Source organism: Coregonus clupeaformis, chromosome 28, assembly GCF_020615455.1.
Source record: "Coregonus clupeaformis isolate EN_2021a chromosome 28, ASM2061545v1, whole genome shotgun sequence".
Lineage (NCBI taxonomy): Eukaryota > Metazoa > Chordata > Actinopteri > Salmoniformes > Salmonidae > Coregonus > Coregonus clupeaformis.
Window position 1 is genome coordinate 19,924,156 of NC_059219.1, and position 19,722 is coordinate 19,943,877.

General features: G+C 45.9%; 1 protein-coding gene across 4 annotated transcripts in view; it reads right to left on the reverse strand.

Moving 5' to 3' along the window:
- LOC121543073 (epithelial discoidin domain-containing receptor 1) overlaps nucleotides 1–19,722 on the reverse strand; it is a 64,741-nt gene that overhangs the window by 25,108 nt on the left and 19,911 nt on the right. For all 4 annotated transcript variants that reach the window (XM_045208695.1, XM_045208696.1, XM_045208693.1 and 1 more), the window contains exons 2-7: nucleotides 11,278–11,435; nucleotides 8,854–8,956; nucleotides 6,289–6,364; nucleotides 5,867–6,019; nucleotides 5,415–5,562; nucleotides 2,994–3,096 (exon numbers count right to left, since the gene is read on the reverse strand). In XM_045208695.1, the coding sequence (XP_045064630.1) occupies nucleotides 2,994–3,096; nucleotides 5,415–5,562; nucleotides 5,867–6,019; nucleotides 6,289–6,364; nucleotides 8,854–8,956; nucleotides 11,278–11,377 (683 nt within the window). In that variant the 5' untranslated portion in view covers nucleotides 11,378–11,435. The remainder of the gene's footprint in view (nucleotides 1–2,993; nucleotides 3,097–5,414; nucleotides 5,563–5,866; nucleotides 6,020–6,288; nucleotides 6,365–8,853; nucleotides 8,957–11,277; nucleotides 11,436–19,722) is intronic.

Below are 19,722 nucleotides of genomic sequence, written 5' to 3' on the forward strand. Positions count from 1 at the left end.
AGTATTTGATACATCAGAAAAGCAGAACTTAATATTTGGTACAGAAACCTTTGTTTGCAATTACAGAGATCATACGTTTCCTGTAGGTCTTGACCAGGTTTGCACACACTGCAGCAGGGATTTTGGCCCACTCCTCCATACAGACCTTTTCCAGATCCTTCAGGTTTCGGGGCTGTCGCTGGGCAATACGGACTTTCAGCTCCCTCCAAAGACTTTCTATTGGGTTCAGGTCTGGAGACTGGTTAGGCCACTCCAGGACCTTGAGATGCTTCTTACAGAGCCACTCCTTAGTTGCCCTGGCTGTGTGTTTCGGGTCGTTGTCATGCTGGAAGACCCAGCCACGACCCATCTTCAATGCTCTTACTGAGGGAAGGAGGTTGTTGGCCAAGATCTCGCGATACATGGCCCCATCCATCCTCCCCTCAATACGGTGCAGTCGTCCTGTCCCCTTTGCAGAAAAGCATCCCCAAAGAATGATGTTTCCACCTCCATGCTTCACGGTTGGGATGGTGTTCTTGGGGTTGTACTCATCCTTCTTCTTCCTCCAAACACGGCGAGTGGAGTTTAGACCAAAAAGCTATATTTTTGTCTCATCAGACCACATGACCTTCTCCCATTCCTCCTCTGGATCATCCTGATGGTCATTGGCAAACTTCAGACAGCCTGGACATGCGCTGGCTTGAGCAGGGGGACCTTGCGTGCGCTGCAGGATTTTAATCCATGACGGCGTAGTGTGTTACTAATGGTTTTCTTTGAGACTGTGGTCCCAGCTCTCTTCAGGTCATTAACCAGGTCCTGCCGTGTAGTTCAGGGTTGATCCCTCACCTTCCTCATGATCATTGATGCCCCACGAGGTGAGATCTTGCATGGAGCCCCAGACCGAGGGTGATTGACCGTCATCTTGAACTTCTTCCATTTTCTAATAATTGCGCCAACAGTTGTTGCCTTCTCACCAAGCTGCTTGCCTATTGTCCTGTAGCCCATCCCAGCCTTGTGCAGGTCTACAGTTTTATCCCTGATGTCCTTACACAGCTCTCTGGTCTTGGCCATTGTGGAGAGGTTGGAGTCTGTTTGATTGAGTGTGTGGACAGGTGTCTTTTATACAGGTAACGAGTTCAAATAGGTGCAGTTAATACAGGTAATGAGTGGAGAAAAGGAGGGCTTCTTAAAGAAAAACTAACAGGTCTGTGAGAGCCGGAATTCTTACTGGTTGGTAGGTGATCAAATACTTATGTCATGCAATAAAATGCAAAGTAATTACTTAAAAATCATACAATGTGATTTTCTGGATTTTTGTTTTACATTCCGTCTCTCACAGTTGAAGTGTACCTATGATAAAAATTACAGACCTCTACATGCTTTGAAAGTAGGAAAACCTGCAAAATCGGCAGTGTATCAAATACTTGTTCTTCCCACTGTATGTATTCACCCCCTTTGCTATGAAACCCCTAAATAAGTCACATAATTAGTTAAATAAAGTCCACCTGTGTGCAATCTAAGTGTCACAAGATCTGTCACATGATCTCAGTATATTTACACCTGTTCTGAAAGGCCCCAGAGTCTGCAACACCAGTAAGCAAGGGGCACCACCAAGCAAGCGGCACCATGAAGACCAAGGAGCTCTCCAAACAGGTCAGGGACAAAGTTGTGAAGAAGTACAGATCAGGGTTGGGTTATAAAAAAATATCAAAAACTTTGACCATCCCACGGAGCACCATTAAATCCATTATAAAAAAATTGAATTAATATGGCACCACAACAAACCTGCCAAGAGAGGGCTGCCCACCAAAACTCACGGACCAGGCAAGGAGGGCATTAATCAGAGAGGCAACAAAGAGACCAAAGATAACTCTGAAGGAGCTGCAAAGCTCCACAGCGGAGATTGGAGTATCTGTCCATAGGACCACTTTAAGCTGTACACTCCACAGAGCTGGGCTTTACGGAAGAGTGGCCAGAAAAAAATAAGCAAACACGTTTGGTGTTCGCCAAAAGCCATGTGGGAGACTCCCCAAACATATGGAAGAAGGTACTCTGGTCAGATAAGACTAACATTTTGCTTTTTGGCCATCAAGGAAAACGCTATGTCTGGCGCAAACCCAACACCTCTCATCACCCCGAGAACACCATCCCCACAGTTAAGCATGGTGGTGGCAGCATCATGCTGTGGGGATGTTTTTCATCGGCAGGGACTGGGAAACTCATCAGAATTGAAGGAATGATGGATGGCGCTAAATACAGGGAAATTCTTGAGGGAAACCTGTTTCAGTCTTCCAGAGATTTGAGACTGGGACGGAGGTTTGCCCTCCAGCAGGACAATGACCCTAAGCATACACAATGACCCTAAGCATACTGCTAAAGCAACACTCTAGTGGTTTAAGGGGAAACATTTAAATGTCTTGGAATGGCCTAGTCAAAGCCCAGACCTCAATCCAATTGAGAATATGTGGTATGACTTAAAGATTGCTGTACACCAGTGGAACCCATCCAACTTGAAGGAGCTGGAGCAGTTTTGCCTTGAAGAATGGGCACAAATCCCAGTGGCTAGACGTGCCAAGCTTATAGAGACATACCCCAAGAGACTTGCAGCTGTAATTGCTGCAAAAGGTGGCTCTACAAAGTATTGACTTTGGGGGGTGAATAGTTATGCATGCTCAAGTTTCCTGTTTTTTTGTCTTATTTCTTGTTTGTTTCACAAACATTTTTATTTTGCATCTTCAAAGTGGTAGGCATGTTGTGTAAATCAAATGATACAAACCCCCAACAAAATCCATTTTAATTCCAGGTTGTAAGGCAACAAAATAGGAAAAATGCCAAGGGGGGTGAATACTTTCGCAAGCCACTGTATGTTGACTGAGAACACATTCTCTTTTACAGTGACAACCTGGGGAAAAGTTGCATTTGTGTGGGACCCAACTAAAGCCAACAGAGGATGAACCAGACCAGTCTCAAGTAGCCAGCCAATACCCACAGAGCTGAGAGAGAGAGATGCTTACCCTGCCTCTATGCTGCCATCGTAGGTGGAATCGTTGAGGTACACAGGTGAGCCTGACAGGTGCATCACATGACCCACTGGAGCTGTGTACACCAACAGGCCATCTGAGAGAGAGACAGAGAGAGAGAGAGACACAGAGAGAGAGAGAGAGAGAGAGAGAGAGAGAGAGAGAGAGAGAGAGAGAGAGAGAGAGAGAGAGAGAGACAGAAATAAAGAAAGAGAGAGAGAGAGGGAGAGAGAGAGGGGGGAGTGGAGGTATATAGAGAGAGACTACATTAATAATATACACTTTAATAAGATACAATATACATCATCTTTACCATCGCCTGTTCACCTACACACATTGGTTAAGCCTGTGTTCAGGAGATGGAGAAACACACAGACAGCAGAAATCTCTCCAGACCAGACCAGCTCTATAGAACATTAGTCAGTGAAACATTAGACTCTCTCTCCCCCCAGCCAGCCTGTATGGCTAATCAGCATGTTCTCCTAGCACAGGCCTGACGTCACTCACTGTAACTAGCCCCTTTACCTTCAGTGCTCACATCCATAATAAACACAGCTTTTACAGAGGGAGGGAGTGTGTGCGTGTGTGTGTGTTTTTGTGTGTGTGTGTGTGTGGGTGCGTGTCTGTACATGTGCATCAGTGTGTGTGGGGGACATGGGCTCAGTCCCATTGGGGTCTTGCACAATAAACCAACCACATAGCATACCCGTTCCCCCGCCACAATGTAAAATGAGATGATTGAACGGAATGTGTGCTGAGAAATCTCTGCATGCCATTTCTGTGGAATCTGCATGTTCTAGTGTTAGTGGTTACAGAGACAGAGACAGTACCCTCTCTAATATACTATAATGATTCCAGGAAGATAGTCAATCTATCCCCAGAGAGAGACACACAGAGGTTGTGTCTTAAATGACACCCTATTCCCTATATAGTGCACTACTTTTGACCAGAGCCCTGTTCAGGGAATAGCTAGTGCCATTTGGGATGCATACAGATGCAATGATCCCAGGCATTAAGGCTCAGCACTAGACTGGATTTACAGCCAGTCAGCCAGCCATTGTGTGAAGGGAGGAGGAGAGAGAGGAGACGTGAGCCACCCATAAATACAGCATTATTCACTGGTGCTCTGTGAGCATGGAACACACCATCTATCATCCTCTGTGCTGTAGTGTCTCTTATCTGTGGTAAAACTGGATCGTTTCATCTCAGGCCAAACCAGACAGTAAATTAACGGTCATGGTGAGTGAACCCTATTACCATATCTGCAGAAATATGTGCTTGCTTGATGGCAGCATCATGGTGGTGGCAGCATCATGCTGTTGGGATGTTTTTCATCGGCAGGGACTGGGAAACTAGTCAGAATTGAAGGAATGATGGATGGCGCTAAATACAGGGAAATTCGTGAGGGAAACATGTTTCAGTCTTCCAGAGATTTGAGACTGGGACGGAGGTTCACCTTCCAGCAGGACAATGACCCTAAGCATACTGCTAAATCAACACTTGAGGGAAACATTTAAATGTCTTGGAATGGCCTAGTCAAAGCCCAGACCTCAATCCAATTGAGAATCTGTGGTATGACTTAAAGATTGCTGTACACCAGCGGGACCCATCCCACTTGAAGGACCTGGAGCAATTTTGCCTTGAAGAATGGGCAAAAATCCCAGTGGCAAGATGTGCCAAGCTTATAGAGACATACCCCAAGAGACTTGCAGCTGTAATTTCTGCAAAAGGTGGCTATACAAAGTATTGACTTTGGGGGGGGGGGGTGAATAGTTATGCATGCTCAAGTTTCCTGTTTTTTTTGTCTTATTTCTTGTTTGTTTCACAATAAAAAATATTTTGCATCTTCAAAGTGGAAGGCATGTTGTGTAAATCAAATGATACAAACCCCCAAAAAATCTATTTTAATTCCAGGTTGTAAGGCAACAAAATAGGAAAAATGCCAAGGGGGGTGAATACATTCACAAGCCACTGTACAACCCTTTTTGGTTTATCCAGAACCTTTTTTTCTAAGAGTGTATTAATTAATCTGCGCTAAACCCACACCCCCACCCACACACAACCCCTCCACACACGCTTCCCAACTATCAAACAGACAGACACACAGACAGTAAAGTAATTCAAGGTAATGTTCTCGTGGACCATCCCACTAGGTGTCTGAGAAGCTACAGTGTGATGTCATATGATCCTCCAAGGTCTTCTTGTGAATGTCTCTGTCTGTCTGTCTGTTTCTAGAGTTCAGAACACCCTCCCCCCCCGTGGGTCCACCTAAGGACAAGGACATAGTCTTCCACACATCCATTTATGCATCCTCACTCCCTCTCATTATTGTTTCTCTTTCACGCACACGAACACACGCTCGGACGCACACACACACCCACCACACACACACACCACACACACAGTGTGACTCACCGTTCCACAGACAGCCATAGAGCTCCACTCGTAGACAGACGCTCATGACCCGGTCTGCCAGGGGGTAGAAGCGGACATAGCGGGCAACAATGGGTGGACCCAGGTCCTTCAGAACCACATCATAGGTGTTCTCATTCCCAGACACCACCTGGGGAGGTGAGGGGGGAGAGACAGTCAAGAGTAGTATGAAGACCCACTGAATAACCATGAATAGCATAATTCAGCATTTAGATGTGAAAAAGTAACACGGACATGATGGAATACAGAAATTATAGTGAATGAATGATAAATAAAAGGGCTTTAGGAAACTAGTGAGATTCAAGGATGTTGTGAGTGGGTGGCTGTATAAAAGGTTGGTATAAGACACAAATAATGGAATGAGTCATAGAGAAGCAGAGCCAAGGGGAGAGAGATACATTAGATAGATAAAAGACACAGACACTTCTCTTTACCTCCTGCCCCCAGCGGTCCTTCCAGGTGATCCAGGTGCGTCCGTCTCGGGAGTAACGGAGCCGGTAGCTGCGGGCAAACTCCTGGCCGTGCCCGTCGGCATGGCGACCCTGGGTACCGACCAGAGCCAGGAAGTGCAGCGAGCGCAGGTCCACCTGGAAGAGAGAGAACAAGATGTCTCTAGTCACTGATCTAAGGTCCGTTTTAATGTAGTGCTCTGACCCTCAACCCATCCTAACCCTCTACCTCCATCACAGGGAAGCTAGGGAACTTCTACCTCGATTAAATAAAACACAAACTCTAACCCAATGAAATTTGAGTATAGGCAGGATGAATGCACCTCTAGCCAATGGAAACAGAGAATCCTACACATACAGTATGTGGTTGTAGCCCATGGAGTAGGCCTGTGTTCTATCTGTCTTACCTGGATGTACTCTGAAGCACTGGGGAACACTGCTCCTGCAGGACACCATGCACCATCCCCCTCTCCTGTACTCAACCTGGGAGAGAGAGAGAGAAAGAGGGAGAGAAGGAGAGAGAGAGAGAGAGAAGGAGAGAGAGAGAGAGAGAGAGAGAGAGAGAGAGAGAGAGAGAGAAGGAGAGAGAGAGAGAGAGAGAGAGAGAGAGAGAGAGAGAGAGAGAGAGGAGAGAGAGAGAGAGAGAGGAGAGAGAGAGAGAGAGAGAGAGAGAGAGAGAGAGAGAGAGAGAGAGAGAGAGAGAGAGAGAGAGAGAGAGAGAGAGAGAGAGAGAGAAGGAGAGAGAGAGAGAGAGAGAGAGAGAGAGAGAGAGAGAGAGAGAGAGAGAGAGAGAGAGAGAGAGAGAGAGAGAGAGAGAGAGAGAGAGAGAGAGAGAGAGAGAGAGAGAGAGAGAGAGAGAGAGAGAGAGAGAGAGAGAAGGAGAGAGAGAGAGGGGGTTATTGAATTATGAATTTATGGATTCCATAATGAGATCATTTTGGATAGAATAGAACTTTATCATCCAAACTATCCCAACCACAAATACATATTGCAGAGACCACCATTTCTATCACCACAAAAATACCACAGTAAAACCACTTAGTCGCTGGCATCAGGATCAATTCACACTGAGAACTGGACCACATAAAGCAAACCAAACTTGGACCACGTAAAGACCAGCCCTAACACCAAGACACATTTCTTCCTGTCAACAGTGTTGAATCGAATGCTAATAAATTTTTACTACAGTGATCCCACTGAGGCAACCGAGACTAGGCACACCACAATCTACCATTCAGAACACTAGGTCACTGACACTGACAGAGGGAGGGAAGGGGGAGATAGAGAGAAGGCGGGAGGGAGGGAGATAGAGCCAGGCCAGGCCTCACTGCATCATACAGTACGTCAGAGAGGGAGGGAGGGAGGGATGGATGAAGAAAGGGAGAGAGAGAGACAGACCAGGCCTCTGCATCAGCCAAAATGATTAATATGAAAGATCACAAAATGAGAAAAACTATCCAAGTCCTCTATCCCCCCTCTCTCTATCCATTCCCTTCTTCCCCTTCTCTTCCCTTCATCACTCTCTATTCCCTCTCTCTCTTTCTCACTCTCAGACCAGCCAAGTCCTCTATCCCTTCCTCCCTCTCTCCTTCCCTCCATCTAACATGCTGTCACCAGCTGCTTTGGGACTATATCAATGAGCACCTCCCTAAAACCACACACCAGTCCTCCTCCCTCCATCCCTCTGTATATCTCCCCCTCCTCTCTCCATCACAGTGGTGCACATTTTTCCCTACTTCTCTCCACGATCCCTCCTTCCCGCTCTCTCTCTATTCCCCTATCTCTTTCTCCACTCTCCTACCATCCTTCTTACTATCTCTCCCCTCCCTCTCTCTTCTTTTTCTCCCCCCATCCTCTCCCCATCACCCTCTCTACTTCTCTCTCTCTCTCCCTATCCCCCATCCCCTCTCTTTCCTCCCATCCTTCTTACTATCTCTCCCCTCCCTCTCTCTTCTTTTTCTCCCCCCATCCTCTCCCCCATCACCCTCTCTACTTCTCTCTCTCTCTCTATCCCCCATCCCCTCTCTTTCCTCCCATCCTTCTTACTATCTCTCCACTCCCTCTCTCTTCTTTTTCTCCCCCCATCCTCTCCCCCATCACCCTCTCTACTTCTCTCTCTATCCCCCCATCCCCTCTCTTTCCACCCCATCCTTCTGTGTCTCTATATCTCTCTCCCCACCATCTCTCTCTCTCTCTCTCTCTCTCCCTCTCTCTCTCTCTCTCTCTCTCTCTATCTGTCTCTGGTGTCTCTTTAATCACCTCTACATGGACTGACAGTCAGCCAGCAGACCCAGCCCAGACAAGGCAGGCTAGGAGAGACATGGAATCTGAAGCACACACACACAAACACACACACACACACACACACACACACACACACACACACACACACACACACACACACACACACACACACACACACTCTGTGGATGTCTAGTAATAGGCCATGTGAATCTGCCTTTTTAACAGATAGGCTGGTAATGTAATGTCATTACCTAATGTGCTATAAAGCGACATGCTGGTCACAGCCTTGTATTGTAATCTAATAGTCTTCTGCTATGTGATTTAAACAGGGTGACAACAGACAACAGACATAGTCAACGGTAGAGAGATACAGACCCAGAACCAGACATGAATAGAGATAATGTAATTGCACACACACACACACACACAGGCATGCACACACACACATGCAAACACATTTTGAATACTCTATTTGCACTCTCCACAGTAAAGCATTGAGGTACAAAGGACCCACATATGTCAAAGGTCGCAGAGTCTTAGAATCATGGAAAACAGAAACACTTCTCCTCCACAGAGATAAGCTACCATAACAGCTGACACAGAGCTATTCAGGCCAGCTGCTGGGCTTTTTCCCTTTGGAAGGTATGCAGCCATTCACACAAACACACACACATGCAGGCAGGCACGCACACACACACACACACACACACACACACCGACATATGTACCTGCCGTGTTTGGCCTCAGTAGAGTCTGACCAGGCACTGGAAGCCGTGATGTCAGAGTCAGGGATGGTGCCATCCTCCATACCAAGGGCATAACGACACTGAGCTGCATGGATGTGTGTGCGGCCGTGCGTGTGTGTGTGTGTGTGTGTTTGTGTTTTTGTGTGTGTGAGAAAGGGAGACACAGACAGAGAGAGAGGGGGGAGGGACAAGAATGAGACAGAGACTACATAACATAATTCATCATGCCTGTCATACAGAGAGTAGAGGACAGAATAGAGCATTCTACTATCATACATTAGTATGTCCAGGAGTAGCATGATAGCTACATGTACAGATGTAGGATCTTCATTTGACCTGTTTCTCACAGCAGGAAAATAATCCTGCAGCAACAGGAAATATGAATTATTGTGTGGATTATAATTAATGGACATTTTTGTAGGGGTTCATACAGGAGGAGGGGCAGGAGGAGGGGAAGGAGGGGCAGGAGGAGGGGAAGGAGGGGAGGGAGGAGGAGAAGGAGGGGCAGGAGGAGGGGAAGGAGGGGCAGGAGGAGGGGAAGGAGGGGAGGGAGGAGGGGAAGGAGGGGAGGGAGGAGGAGAGGAAGGAGGGGAGGGAGGAGGAGAAGAAAGAAGAGGAGAAGGTGGAAGTGGAGGGGATACTGAAAGAGGGGAAGAGGAGGACATAAGATAAACAGTTAACCGATTAAATGGACAGCTCTGCTCTGCCCAGTTCAAATATCAGCCCAGACAACAGTCCTACAGGCATATATCAACCAGGCAGTATCACTTAGCTATCTGCCATGACTTCACTGCAGGGCCAGACATGACCAAATGGAGGGCAGAGAACCAGTCTTATGTCACAGTGAGTGGTGGTGGTGGGCCAGCTGATATGAAAGGAAGGGGGTGTGGGGGGAGACAGGATGGTGCTACTAACTGGGGTGTGTGTAGGGGTGGTGATGGTGATGTGATGGAAAATGAAGGGCGATAATGGGGTGGTGCTAGTGGGGGGGGGGATTTAACTCAGTTATTGTCATTGATATGGATACTTTGCTTTGGGTGGATAATTTATGCTGTCATTGATATGGGTGTGTGGATAACTGATGCTGTCAGTGCTATGGGGGGTACTGGGGGATGATAAGGGGGGAAGTTCTAACTCATATGCTGTCAGTGAGTCAGTGGATAGGAATGTGGGGTTGGAAGATAAACCCTCTGAGACACACAGACACACAGACACACAGACACACACATCTACCCCCTACACGGACAGGCCTGTTTCATTACATCACTACCAAGCTGCCAATAAAACTCTCTCTCTCTAGGCCTCTCCATCTCTCTTTTTACTCATCTCTCTGTCATTGCCCTATCTCTGTCTCCATTGGCTTTCTTCCCATGCTCCATCTCTCTTTCTCCCTCTCTTTCTACCCCTTTCACACACATGGTGGGTGTTTCCCTTCTTTTATTCACTCTTCATATCAGTTGATAATCCCGGTACTAATGGGCTATTTCCTCCTATAAAAGACTTGTTGTAGCATCACCACAGCAACGGTGTGGAAATAATAACCATATGGATCAAATCAGATGACACAAACGTGTGCATGCATGTGTGTGTGTGTGCATGTGTGTGTGCATGTGTGTGTGTGGGAGTCAGATAATTCATTGTCTGCTTCTACCCTGGAGGTGACAGAAAACGGCAGCTCTGGTTTCACCTTGTTGAGTTTAATTTTCTCTACTCTCTCTATCCCTCTCCTCCCCTCCCTCGCTCCCTCCCTCGCTCCCTCCCTCGCTCCCTCCCTCCCTCCCTCCCTCCCTCCCTTGCTCCCTCCCTCCCTCCCTCCCTCCCTTGCTCCCTCCCTCCCTCCCCTCTCTCTGTTTGTATGATTGACAGGTTGATGAGCGGCCTGTACATTAGTGAGGTTGAATACCCGAGGCTCTATTTCCCTGCTACCATCTCTCTCCTGTTACACATGGCTGCCTAGGAGACACGGACCTGCTGATAGCTGATGGACAGACTTAAGGCACACATCCAAGAATGTGAGGAGAATGTAGACGAGAGAGAGGCAGAGAGGGCACGGAATGGAGGGGTGGAGGAGGAGGATAGGGCAATGGGTGAGGCGGGGATGGAATTGTCTGACATTTCTTAGAGGGGGTGTCTGTGAGATCTTGAATGGAAGGTAAAACACATTTCTGTTCTGATTATAGTTTTTTCCCTTGTTGTGACTCAAATTGCATTAAACCTGGCAGATTGGTCAATGATCATCAATCCCTAGTCTGTCTACTATCTACCTTGGCTTTAACTAGGTAGGTTATTGAGAACTCATTCGCTTTAACAATAACGACCTGGAAACAATTAACCAATCATATTCTGGGGATCTGATTTGACCTTGATCTTAAGCAGCCACTTCCTGTCTGACACCTGACCTCTCACCTGGGTTAAAGTGCCACTCGTGGTCATCTGCAGCCGACAACGCCACCAGGACGACAGTAACCATGATGACAGGCAACAGCCGCAGCTCTGGCGTTGCCATGGCAATGGCGACACACCTGGTTACCTGTCCGGAGACGCGCTGACGACCACAGGCATACCTGACAGAGAGAGGGAGAGGGAGAGAGAGAGGAAGGATTAGAAGATTACAGAATGCATGAATCCTTTATTTTGTATCATGAAAGAGAGTAGGAAGAATGAGAGAGAGTTAAGTGATAATCCGTGTGGATGGGTTTCTGTCTAAATGCCAGATCCAGTCTAGTAGATACAGTAGCTTCCTCTGTGATTTATTAAGACTAACTGAAGCCCTGTCTGTCAGCCCTGTTCATGTGTAACCAGACACTATGGACTCATTGGAGTGAAACGCCACTAAATCCTCAGGCTTAGAGAGGACCCATCCATTTGGAAAATCACCTTCATACAGACACTGTTTCAGCCTGGGGCAAAGCAACATAACACAATACAATATTTAGGCAATAAGGTCAGAGGGGGTGCGGTATATGTTCAATATACCACGGCTAAGGGCTGTTCTTAAGCACGACGCAACGCGGAGTGCCTGGACACAGCCCTTAGCCGAGGTATATTGTCCATATATCACAAACCCCCGAGGTGCCTTATTGCTATTATAAACTGATTACCAACGTAATTAGAACAGGAAAAATAAATGTTTTGTCATACCCGTGGTATACCACATCTGTCTGCCAACCACCCAGTTTATACAATACAATATAACACAATATAATACAATATAATACAACACAATATAGCACAATATAACACAACACAACACAACACAATATAATACAATATACAGTGCATTCGGAAAGTATTCAGACCCCTTCACTTTTCCACATTTTGTTACGTTACAGCCTTATTCTAAAATGGATAAAATATATATTTTTCCTCATCAATCTACACACAATACCCCATAATGACAAAGCAAAAACTGGTTTTTAGATTTTTTTGCAAATGTATTAAAAATAAAAAACAGAAATACCTTATTTACATAAGTATTCAGACCCTTTGCTATGAGACTTGAAATTGAGCTCAGGTGCATCCTGTTTCCATTGACCATCCTTGAGATGTTTCTACAACTTGATTGGAGTCCACCTGTGGTAAATTTAATTGATTGGACATGATTTGGAAAGGCACACACCTGTCTATATAAGGTCCCACAGTTGACAGTGCATGTCAAAGCAAAAACCAAGCCATGAGGTCGAAGGAATTGTCTGTAGAGCAGGATTGTATCGAGGCACAGATCTGGGGAAGGGTACCAAAACATTTCTACAGCATTGAAGGTCCCCAAGAACACAGTGGCCTCCATCATTTTTAATGGAAGAAGTGCATGATAGTCTAGCTAGCTACATTTTCAGATATTACACGTTTCTAATTTTGAAATTAGAAAGTGGTTTCATTTCAAGTTAAAGTGTACTGTTAGCTAGCTAGCTAATGTTAGCTGGCTGGCTCGCTAGCTAACGTTACGTGTATGATGTTATTATTCGTACCTCAGAGTCATTTGCTTTGCTAGTTAGAGCCTAATGTTAGCTAGCTATCATTTAACCTGGTTGGTTAGCTACCAGCAGATTCATGCAGGGTATTAACATCATGAGTTGGCACTATGGTTCATTGTTTAACTAGCTAACGTTAGCTGGCTGGCTCACTAGCTAACGTTATGTAACGTGTATGATCTTACATGTTTACCTAGCTAGGTTCATTGTCTACCTAGCTAGCTAGCTACATGTCTTAACAAAGACTCCACTATGTAAGTAACCATTTCGGGTGTGTTCGTAAATTCAGTCTGAGTATGCCAGAGCGCAGAATAACTGATGAATTTACAAACACACAACACCTGTTGAATATGGCTGGTGTCAGTAAACGTCGGCAAAAAAGCGTAATTACATTGTTGCCAGCAGAGCTGGTTAGGCTGTTTTCATGTTATCCAGAGGTAAACAATGAACCATAATCCCAATTTTGTGTCTGAAAGTAAATAGCAAGCTAGCCAATGTTAGCCAGTTAGCTTGGGTGCTTGACTGCCGTTATGAGGTCAGAACGCTTGGATCAACCCTACTCATCGGCCAGAGCGTCAAGTGTGCGTTCTGAACGCTCCGAGAGCGAAACGAGATGGGTGGGGCTAAAGCTTAAGGGTGTGAAAGATGCTGAATGGGTGTAGACAAAAAGAAGAGCTCTCCACTAGGTACCAAAACATTCAAAGGCCATTTTCTCAAAAGTGAGATTACAAGTTTATCAACTTTCAAAGCGGAATAACTTTACCATTGTTCCCTTAAATGCAGTGTATGATATACCGTTTTGTAGCTCTGTGTCTTTGCTTTTATCCAATTTAAAAAACACAATTTCAAAATTTGCTACATAAGACCGAATAAAGGTGGTCGGTCACAAATGTGGAAAAAGTGAAGGGGTTTGAATACTTTCTGAATGCACTGTAACACGATATAATACAACATAACACAATACAACAAAATACAATATAACTCAATTCAACACAACACAACAAAACACAACAACAAAATACAATACAATATAGTACAATACAACACAATACAACACAACTCCCCATCCGTCCACTGAGTTTGGTTTAAGCTTGTTTCAACATAATTAGAGCCCAGAACCAGCCTGGTTCCAGATCTGTTTGTGCTGTCATGCCAACCCCCTGGTCAACTCCTGGCAAGACAACACAAACAGATCTGTGATCAGGCTAAAGTACCAGCAGTAGGAGGAACTGTAATATCCCTGAGGGGTTAATTGTCTTAGACACAGTACTGCAGTATACAAACTCTCTCAGACAATATTGAGTTGATTTAGTTGTTGGCAGCCCAGTGGCCCCCAGCCCAGTGGCACCACATTACAGACAACACTGGCTTTGTTTAGATCGGATGTTGTTACACAATGAACCAATCGAAGGTGGTATAATTAGTGTAGCCAGCGTTATTTAGTCCTTCAGCATTCTAAATGTCAATCATGTAATTTCCAACTCCCTTATTACAAACTCCTCCTCAAGCCCTAATTGGCCTAAACATAGCAGCAGGGTTGTTTAGGAGATAGAGAGAAAGAGAGTAATAAATACATCTAGATCATTCCACAGATCACATAGCCAGAAAAGGACAGATAAAGAGAGATAGAGAGAGAGATAACGAGAGAGAGCAAGAGAGAGAGAGAGAGAGAGAGGTAACATATATAGATTTGAGATGATTGACAGTCCAGTCTGTGTATCAACACTACACAGAGAGGGGCTAAGCCACAGAGAAGTGACAACAGACAGACAGACAGACAAACAGTTTATCCTTGGTCCTACACATGGTGGACCATTAACAAGTGGATATCAGAGCTCCATTCTAAACACTATTTCTATGGGTGGTGTAGTCATAGAAATATAATTAATTCAAGTTCTAATTCCTTCTACTTCTGTGGTTGTAGTTAGGCATTTATTACACACAAAAGGGCTTGTCCAGTAGGCAGTAACCCCACCATGAAAAGGTTGATTTCAGAGCTCCCTTCTAAACACTGTTTCTCTGATAGGGTGGATAGGGTGCTGTAGTAGTTAGACTGGGGCCTGATAGGGTGGATAGGGTGCTGTAGTAGTTAGACTGGGGCCTGATAGGGTGGATAGGGTGCTGTAGTAGTTAGACTGGGGCCTGATAGGGTGGATAGGGTGCTGTAGTTACCCATCTATGAGACACAAAGGGTATTGTCCAGTAGTTTTACTGGTGGATGCTTAATGATTGGGGGTGATGGGGACAGGGAGGGGGAGACAGCTGGTAGGGGAGGGGGTGTAGAGGGGTAAAGGGGTAGAGGGGTAGAGGGGTTGGCCTGGGGTCCCTTTGTGTTTCTGCTTCATCTCTGACTTCACTGACACAGACCGACAGCTGACACACAGCTGTAGAGACACAGAGGAAGGGGAGCGACAGTGTGATGGACAGAGGGAGGGAATGAAGGGAGGTATGAAGACGAGTGAAAAGTGGAATTGTAGGCATAGTGAATGGGAGAAAAGGATAGAACGAGGGAGCAGTCCAGATGACATGGATGACATAGTAGAGTGTGTGTGTGTGTGTGTGTGTGTGTGTGTGTGTGTGTGTGTGTCACAGAGGAGATTTCAGGGATAGCCAGCCAGTGCAGCTGTCCAGAACAAGAGACAGGCGCTAGGCAACAGATACAGGGTGCAAGTGTTCAGAGAGAGGGAGCGAGAGAGAGAGAGTAGACAGCTTGTTTTGAGAAAACACCCAAGCCTTCCAAACGAGTGAAGCAGTGTGTGTCAGCTGTGCCAGTTGACACCATGTTGAAATATGTCTCTTACAGGATTACAGTAACTCTAAGCATGCAGAAGCAGAGCTGAGAATCTCCCTCCGCTGGCCTGTCCACTATGTCAACAATCCTACACCATGGTAACCACTCCACATCATAAATGAACATGATCCCCGTCACAATCAATAACAAGGTACTCGACAAATGTTACAACGAATAAAATACTTTTACTGACCACCAAACTGGATGGAAACACAAACCTTAGGTTCTAAAGAAAACACAACCAAATTAAATCACCACTAACCAAAACCAAGATTATGTTTGGCATACACAGTCAAGTGTTTTTGAGGCACCAGGCAGCTGCCATGTCTAAGTGGGAAAACAAGCCGCAGTGTTCAGGGAGAAGCTAGCGAGGGAAGCGAGGCGAGCCCACAGTGTTTAGCTAACCATCTATCTCCCTATCCCACTGCCATCTCCCTCCACTCACATGATTTGTCCAGAATAATCCACAGTGCTAATGAATGGTTATGAACAGCTGTCTAAGTCCCACCACACAACAATAAAACAGACAGAGAGAGGGGAGGAGAGAGGGAAGGAGGGAATGAGGGAGGGAGGAGAAAGGCTCTTATGAAAAAGTATGCTTCAGAGAAAGTTTGACAAAAGTGTTTGGATTCCTTTTGGCACTGGAATGTCTCATGACAATCACATTGTAATTTGCATTCTAAACTATACTGAACAAAAATATAAACGCAACACGTAAAGTGTTGGTCCCATGTTTCATGAGCTGAAATAAAAGATCCAGAAATTGTCCATACGCACACATTTTGTGCACAAATTTGTTTACATCCCTGTTAGTGAGCATTTCTCATTTGCCAAGACAATCCATCCACCTGACAGGTGTGGCATATCAAGAAGCTGATTAAACAACATGATGATTTTGCAGGTGCACCTTGTGCTGGGGACAATAAAACGCCACTCTAAAATGTGCAGATTTGTCACACAACACAATGCCACAGATGTCTCAAGTTTTGAGGGTGTGCAATTGGCATGCTGACTGAAGGAATGTCCACCAGAGCTGTTGCCAGAGAATTTAATGTTCATTTCTCTACCATAAGCCTCCTCCAACATCGTTTTAGAGAATTTGGCAGTACGTTCAACCGGCCTCACAACCGCAGACCACGTGTACCCACGCCAGCCCAGGACTTCCACATCTGGCTTTTTCACCTGTGGGATCGTCTGAGACAACCCACCCGGACAGCTGATGAAACTGTGGGCTTGCAAACCAAAGTATTTCTGCACAAACTGTCAGAAACCGTCTCTAGGAAGCTCCTCTGCATGTTCGTCATCTTCACCAGGGTCTTGACCTGACTGTAGTTTGCCGTCGTAACCGACTTCAGTGGGCAAATGCTCACCTTTGATGGCCACTGGTACGCTGGAGAAGTGTGCTCTTCACAGATGAGTCCCCATGTCGCAAGGATCTGTACACAATTCCTGGAAGCTGAAAATGTCCCAGTTCTTCCATGGCCTGCATACTCACCAGACATGTCACCCATTGAGCATGTTTGGGATACTCTGGATCGATGTGTACGACAGCGTGTTCCAGTTCCCGCCAATATCCAGCACAGCCATTGAAGAGGAGTGGGACAACATTCCACAGGCCACAATCAACAACCTGATCAACTCTATGCGAAAGAGATGTGTCATGCTGCATGAGGCAAATGGTGGTCACACCAGATACTGACTGGTTTTCTGATCCACGCCCCTACCTTTTTTTAAAGGTATCTGTGACCAACAGATGCATATCTGTATTCCCAATCATGTGAAATCCATAGATTAGGGCCTAGTGAATTTATTTCAATTGACTGATTTCCTTATAATCAAATCAAATCAAATCAAATCAAATCAAATTTTATTGGTCACATGCGCCGAATACAACAAGTGCAGACATTACAGTGAAATGCTTACTTACAGCCCTTAACCAACAGTGCGTTTATTTTAAACAAAAAAGTAAGAATAAAACAACAACAAAAAAAAAAGTGTTGAGAAAAACAAAGAGCAGAAGTAAAATAAAGTGACAGTAGGGAGGCTATATATACAGGGGGTAACGGTGCAGAGTCAATGTGCGGGGGGCACCGGCTAGTTGAGGTAGTTGAGGTAATATGTACATGTGGGTAGAGTTAAAGTGACTATGCATAAATACTTAACAGAGTAGCAGCAGCGTAAAAAGGATGGGGTGGGGGGCAGTGCAAATAGTCCGGGTAGCCATGATTAGCTGTTCAGGAGTCTTATGGCTTGTGGGTAGAAGCTGTTGAGAAGTCTTTTGGACCTAGACTTGGCACTCCGGTACCGCTTGCCGTGCGGTAGCAGAGAGAACAGTCTATGACTAGGGTGGCTGGAGTCTTTGACAATTTTGAGGGCCTTCCTCTGACACCGCCTGGTATAGAGGTCTTGGATGGCAGGGAGCTTTGCCCCAGTGATGTACTGGGCAAAGCTCCCTGCCATTTTACTGTAACTCAGTAAAATCTTTGAAATTGTTGCATGTTGTGTTTATATTTTTTGTTCAGTGTTTAATGTGATTGTCTTGGAACTGCTAAGATCAATAGCGCCCATTAAAACACCCATTCAAGTTGGGCCATACTATGAGAGTTTGCCATACTATATGACTTGATGGTATCAAGCCCAACTTTGAGTTGGAATGTTCGTTCCACTCAGTCTAATTCTAAGGCATTGAGTTTGGGCCAGGGGTTGAACAAGGAGCTGATTCTAAATCTATTATGTTCTCTGTGTTCTGTCTTCTCTGTGTGGTGTCCATGAACACAGCAGCCACACAGACTGTTTCTCTCCCCAGCCAGTCAGTCAGTAAGACAGACCGTTCTCTCCCCAGCCAGTCAGCCAGTCAGTCAGTAAGACAGACCGTTCTCTCCCCAGCCAGTCAGCCAGTCAGTCAGTAAGACAGACCGTTCTCTCCCCAGTCAGCCAGTCAGTAAGACAGACTGTTTCTCTCCCCAGCCAGTCAGCCAGTCAGTCAGTCAGTAAGACAGACCGTTCTCTCCCCAGTCAGCCAGTCAGTAAGACAGACTGTTTCTCTCCCCAGCCAGTCAGCCAGTCAGTCAGTCAGTAAGACAGACTGTCACGACCCGGTGCGAGAAACAGTCACTAATAATAGTCAGAACCCAGAAGATGAGGCAGACACAGCTGTACTGGAGATGGTGGTTTAATTAAAGAACAAAATCTTCAGGCAAAGAAACTCAATCCACAATGTCCAAAAATAAAGCCAAGAGGCACAAAGAGGAAAACCTCCAAAAAACAAAAGAAACTCCACAAAGTGGTAAAAAACAGCAGGGAAAAACAAACCTCAAAAGACTACTCAAACAAAACACAAGAACTAAACCAGAGAACCTCTGGAAAATCCCACCAGAGAAATATCTATATAAAACAAGGCTTGGGCTGGGGCTGGGTGCTAACTTACAAACACTGAGCAAGGAACTGAGGAACACACAGGGTTTAAATACTAACAAGGGAATGACCTACAGGTGCAAACAATAATTAGAGCAAGAAAAACAAAAGGTACAAAAAAGGTGCAATGGGGACATCTAGTGACCAAAACCCGAACAGTCATGGCCAAAACCTGACACAGACCGTTCTCTCCCCAGTCAGCCAGTCAGTAAGACAGACTGTTTCTCTCCCCAGCCAGTCAGCCAGTCAGTCAGTCAGTAAGACAGACCGTTCTCTCCCCAGCCAGTCAGCCAGTCAGTCAGTCAGTAAGACAGACCGTTCTCTCTCCCCAGTCAGCCAGTCAGTAAGACAGACCGTTCTCTCCCCAGTCAGCCAGTCAGTTAGACAGACAGACCGTTCTCTCCCCAGTCAGCCAGTCAGTAAGACAGACTGTTTCTCTCCCCAGCCAGTCAGCCAGTCAGTCAGTCAGTAAGACAGACCGTTCTCTCCCCAGCCAGTCAGCCAGTCAGTCAGTCAGTAAGACAGACCGTTCTCTCTCCCCAGTCAGCCAGTCAGTAAGACAGACCGTTCTCTCCCCAGTCAGCCAGTCAGTTAGACAAGCATGAGTAATAGTAACCCTCCCACTGGGGAGGCTAGAGAGGAGTGAGGTCTTTGTTTTGGGTTTCCGTCAGACCC